The sequence below is a fragment of the Sesamum indicum genome, linkage group LG10 (assembly GCF_026168435.1).
Source record: "Sesamum indicum cultivar Baizhima isolate 11 linkage group LG10, ASM2616843v1, whole genome shotgun sequence".
Classification (NCBI taxonomy): Eukaryota; Viridiplantae; Streptophyta; class Magnoliopsida; order Lamiales; family Pedaliaceae; genus Sesamum; species Sesamum indicum.
The window spans coordinates 21,731,311-21,736,532 of NC_142666.1; the positions used below are offsets into that span (position 1 = coordinate 21,731,311).

At 31.7% G+C, this 5,222-nt stretch overlaps 1 protein-coding gene across 1 annotated transcript; it reads right to left on the minus strand.

The window, feature by feature from the left end:
* Window positions 1-1,749: 1,749 nt before the first annotated feature.
* LOC105178858 (transcription factor MYB108) lies at window positions 1,750-3,682 on the minus strand. The gene is made up of 3 exons (XM_011102416.3): window positions 3,275-3,682; window positions 2,775-2,904; window positions 1,750-2,649 (listed from the first exon to the last, which is right to left on the minus strand). Exons 1-3 carry the CDS (start codon window positions 3,462-3,464, stop codon window positions 2,001-2,003), a joined length of 969 nt encoding a protein of 322 aa, XP_011100718.2. The 5' UTR covers window positions 3,465-3,682; the 3' UTR covers window positions 1,750-2,000.
* Between the last annotated feature and the right edge of the window lie 1,540 nt (window positions 3,683-5,222).

Below are 5,222 nucleotides of genomic sequence, written 5' to 3' on the forward strand. Positions count from 1 at the left end.
GGTATTGGTATAGCTTATCGAGTAATTTAAATTGGAAGAGGATATATATATATATATATATAGGAAATGAAGAAATAGGGGGGGAGGGAGAATTTAACATTAGAAGCTTTCTGAATTTCAAGAGTTGCGGCTTTGAGTGCTTCCGTCTAGGAACCCCAAACTCCAAACATATTTTCCTTTTTCGTATTAATAATTAAATAGGTGTACACGTGGACGCTCCTCAACACCTCTTTCTTTGGGGCCACTTCTGCTGGTTTCTCTCAAAAAGGCACGCGGCCTACAAAGATTCCCGCCGCCACCTCCTCTTTTGTCTTCCCCTTTCTCTCTCTCTCTCTATATTTCTCTATGTATCTACAATATCATTATATATCTATCTTCTTTTATTTCTATTGGTCTTCAACCATTTCACCACGTTTTTTAATCTTATCCCCATACCATTATATATGCCGTCTAATTTAATCTCTATAATATACAATGATTCATAAGAATTAACTTTTGCGTTTTTTAATTTGTTGTACGATTTTATTATTATTATTTAAAATTTCAACTATAATTAAAAACCTCTTAACAATGAGTTATCTTTTAATAAATTCCGTTGATTTTAGGGTAGAATTTTATAGTCGATCCGATTCATCAAATCAAAGTATTTTCACTTAAATTTCTGTTCATTAAAAGATTATTTGGCAACCCTGGAATTTGTACTAGATTGTTCATTAAATGGGGGGGGGGGGGGGGGGCTAGGCTAACTAGATTGTTCTATAGTATGTAAATACAAATTTTGAAATATTGACACTGCTATATGTATGTAATTGGGTATATAGGTTGAATTTAGATAATGCATGATGATATTCCAGTTTATAAAAGTATTGAATGATTAAATATATAAGAGGTAATTAAGACTAAAATCAGTACGTAATATACATATTCTAAAACTCCCATCAAAGCTCATTTATGAAATAGATAGAATTTTATCTACTTAATTTGTATCAATAACAAGTTATTGGCGGTATGTATAACATAACCAAATAATTAATGATCATCAGCAACATATAACAATAATAAATAAGATAACTTATTCAAATTATAAACAACTTAAAGTGGCATACTGTGGATTAATGCAATATAAAGCTTAACTTATATAATTAAATAACCCCAACTTCAATCTCTCTCTCTCTCTCTATATATATATATTAAATAATCCAATATGGTAGCAAGACACACAGACACAGACAGACAAAAGGAAATTGTATAGTTAATGGGATCCGTACAAATAATTAGAGACAATGGAAAGCAAAAAAGAGGTTTTTGGATAGATATAGGATGAAGTTGTAAGGCACTCATCACGTGCCACTTCAATATATATAACATCATCATCGTGATAAGATCAAGAGATTAATTAATTTGTTATATATATATATATAATAAAATTCAGAATATTCCATCTCCCTAATTAATATCATTGCAGCTCCATTACTTTTTGTTTTTTTGTTTTTGGGTAATTATAATATGTAGAAAGGACATTGGGTGGGAGTGGGTTTTGAGGCCCCAAATCCAATGCTTGCTGCTCTGTTACCAAAATTCCACAACTCATATACAAAACATTAAAATATAACAAGCAACAATGACGTTTAGTAGAACCAATTATGCAAACTAACTCACAACATCCATTTTTTTAATTATATATATATATAACACCTTAATTATTTTATTTATTAATTAATTTCTTTCAAGTGAATTAATATATAATCATATAATAATATCTTTCAAGACTTAATTACTGAATTCCAAAGAATAAGATGATCAAGTTACATTTCTTCTTGATTTCTCCCTCAAACTACAAATTACGGAAACAAAAAGAAATGAATACAACCATAAACTTTAAAATCTGTCCCTCTCCACAAATTCTACCAATTATAAATTTATATTTCTAGCGCTAGCTAGGGTTTTTTATCTTCTTGATTATTATTAATTTTAATTATGTTCATTAATATAAAACTCATCTAAGCATTGCTGTTGAATTGCTGCTGCTGCTGCTGTAAGAACCACATGTCATCAACATTCCACAAACTGTCCAATCCATCATCTGCACCGTCCATCCACTCACTGTTTTGCTCCATGAATTCCAACCCTTGGCTAAAGTAGCCTGCTGTAGTGGGGCTGGTTAAAGATTGATCACCATAACTATAAGACATATTCTGATTCCCCGGAAAATAATCTTGATTATTGTTGACTACTGGATAGTTGTTGTAACACTCCGTCAGCTCAGAAACCGGCGTCCCCAAAGAGTCTGAGGATGCGGCGGCGCTCGAGTTTTCCGGCGTCAATGTATTGGGCTGCCCCAGTGTATTAATTGTAGATGAGCCCATGTCAAGAGTAGTTGTGCTGTTTTGATTGTTGAAGAGGTAAGCACTAGTGTTGGTGGAAGAGGAGGCCACCGCAGCCGTGGTACCTCCACCAGAGGAGGAGGCGGCGGCAGCTTGGATTCTCTCAACTAATCTTGGCATCCAAAGGTAACGCATGGTGTCCTTGAATTGCTTGCTGTTGACGTCACATTTGAGCTGCTTAGCATGCTTTTGGACCCGTGTCCGCCAGTAATTCTTGATCTCATTGTCAGTTCTACCAGGCAAATGTTGAGCTATTTTCGACCACCTATATATATAATAAACATGAACAAATGAATATATAACTCTTTATATATATATATATATATCCATGGATAGCTAGGATTGATGAATATTATTTCTACAAGTTAGTATAAATTTATAATGAATTACCTATTGCCCCAACGAGAATGGAGTTCAAGAATCAAGAGCTGTTCTTCAAGAGTGATATTTCCACGACGAACGTCTGGACGCAAATAGTTCAACCATCTCAATCTGCAGCTCTTCCCAGTTCTCTTGAGGCCTGTACATAATACATGAGCTTGTAATCATTTCATCACACCCACAACACACAACTGTTAAAAAAATTTGCAAGTGCTGCTGAATAAAGGAAGAAGAAGTGGGGTTTTAATTAATTGGTAAAGTTTCACACGTAAATTCCTCAATCGACTTTATGCTTTTATCAGATGATGACTATTGTATTCTTTTCTTGTACTGACACTTAACCACATCATCTTAATTATGTATGTATATATCTTGGAAAGAAGGAAAATTTTGCTTCTCTTTACATACATAAGATTAATGAAATCTTTTATAAATTAATGATCAGATATGGATCATTTGCAGGATTATATATATTAACAATTAAAAGTAATATTTAGATAGGTGGGTACCAGCAGATCGAGCAAGAGAGTTCCAGCGACCTTCTCCATGATGAGCTATGTAGTTGATGAGGGTGAAGTCTTCATCAACAGTCCACGGCCCTCTTCTGATGTCCGTCAATTCCTCCTCTTGATCATCACTCATGTAATTCATTCTTGAAACTAGTTTATTAGCATCCTGATGATGATGATGATGATCCATCTCTCTATTTTTCTTTCTCCTTTTGTAATTCTTCTACAACACCTTAAATAAGTAAAAAGAAGAAGAAGAAGAAGAAGGAGAAGGAAAGGTGTGATTGATTGACAGGATGGAGATTAAAAGTTGATGATGGATGGATTGGAGATATTGTTTTTGGGAGAGAGAGATGAGATGAAAGGATGTTGAGAGGAGTGGGGTTGGATTAGTACAAGAGGATAAAGAAGGAGGGGCTTTATATAGATGCAAATAATTAAGAGATGGAGATTTCAAATAAATAAATAAAAAGATGGGATGTGAGAGAAGGGAAGTGGCACAAACCCACAATACTCACTTCATTATTTGCTCTTAATTGTTAATTAATTAAGCACACACGCTTATTTAACTTAACTATTATTATATTAATATTATAGTTAACCGAGTGAGGGCTTCAACTTTGACACTTTGACTTGGCTCATTTCCCTCCCTGGAAAATGATTTTCTTTTTACTATTTATATTTCACTTCCTTCTTTCTTTTTTTTTTTTATCAATCAACTTGTCTTGGAATTTTGACTTAGTCACTTGTTTCGGCCCAAAATTATAATTTTAGTCCCACATAATAAGGGGTTTAATATTTTTTTGTTCTCTATTATATGGAATATTTTCAAAATTCAACACACATTTGATCCTATGTTTTACAAGATTTTTAAAATAGTTTCAAAATTAAGAAAACTCAACACTTTTAGTCCCATAAATCACGTTAAGCATATGACTAACTGTGTCTAATTTTATAATTTTTGAATCTTTTTGAAAATTTCATAAAATAAATGACTAGTCAACTAGATATGTTAAATTTTTTTAATTTTAGAACCATTTTGAAAGTCCTTTAAAATAGAGGACAAAAATATTGAACCTCCTATCGTATGAGACTAAAGTGTAATTTTACTCTTGCCACAGTATTGTGTTGCAAAATTCCTCTAGAATGCACTGTGTTAATAAAATAATTTTGTACATTTATCGGACGTTTGGTTAAATTTATTTAAAGAAATATAATATAATTTCAAAATTTTAAATAAAAATATGGTAAATTAATTTATTAAATATTTGAATAAAATAAAATCATGAAATTATATATTTGTTGCATATTTTGTAGATAGAGCGTGATATTTAAGAAGAATAATATATATAAAATATGAGGATATAATGCAAACATGGACTAAGTACTAAGCTACATAATGTATGAGGGAGGGGATAACTATATTAATTAACACAATTAATTGTAGCCAACGCCCTCCATTTCATTTCAATGGTACTTCAATTAACTGTATAGTTCATCTACTCTACTTAATTGCACGATTCTATATAAAAATTAAGATCCCATGCAAGAATATAATTACATCTAGCTAGGAATGCAACTTACAATAAGAAGACAACAGTTGCTTGTTTATTTTGAACAAAGATATTATTAACTTGAACAATTTCTTGCCTCATAATTCCCTGCTTTTGGCTATGAAATTTAGTTTAGTTGGCGAAACTGAGACCTCATGACCTAATTAGAGATTAAGGGTTCCAATCATGCTATGTGAGTTTGATGTTGTTTCTACTGCATAGTAAATATTGTGTACTGCTACGTTAAAAATTTACTACAATTTAAATTTATAGTGATTAATGTAATGTAATATAATGAAAACTATTATTACAAAATATATATATATATATGATATAATGGAACATGAATAATCATTAATTTATGTATATGGTACGGATCATAATCTGTGACGGAT

Excerpts from the sequence above, each read along its gene's own strand:
- LOC105178858 (XM_011102416.3), bottom strand. The coding sequence starts at position 3,464 with ATGGATCATCATCATCATCATCAGGATGCTAATAAACTAGTTTCAAGA. Across the intron at positions 2,905-3,274 it reads CTCTCTTGCTCGATCTGCTG|GCCTCAAGAGAACTGGGAAG; the intron begins GTACCCACCTAT and ends TATTATGTACAG. Across the intron at positions 2,650-2,774 it reads CATTCTCGTTGGGGCAATAG|GTGGTCGAAAATAGCTCAAC; the intron begins GTAATTCATTAT and ends TTATATATATAG.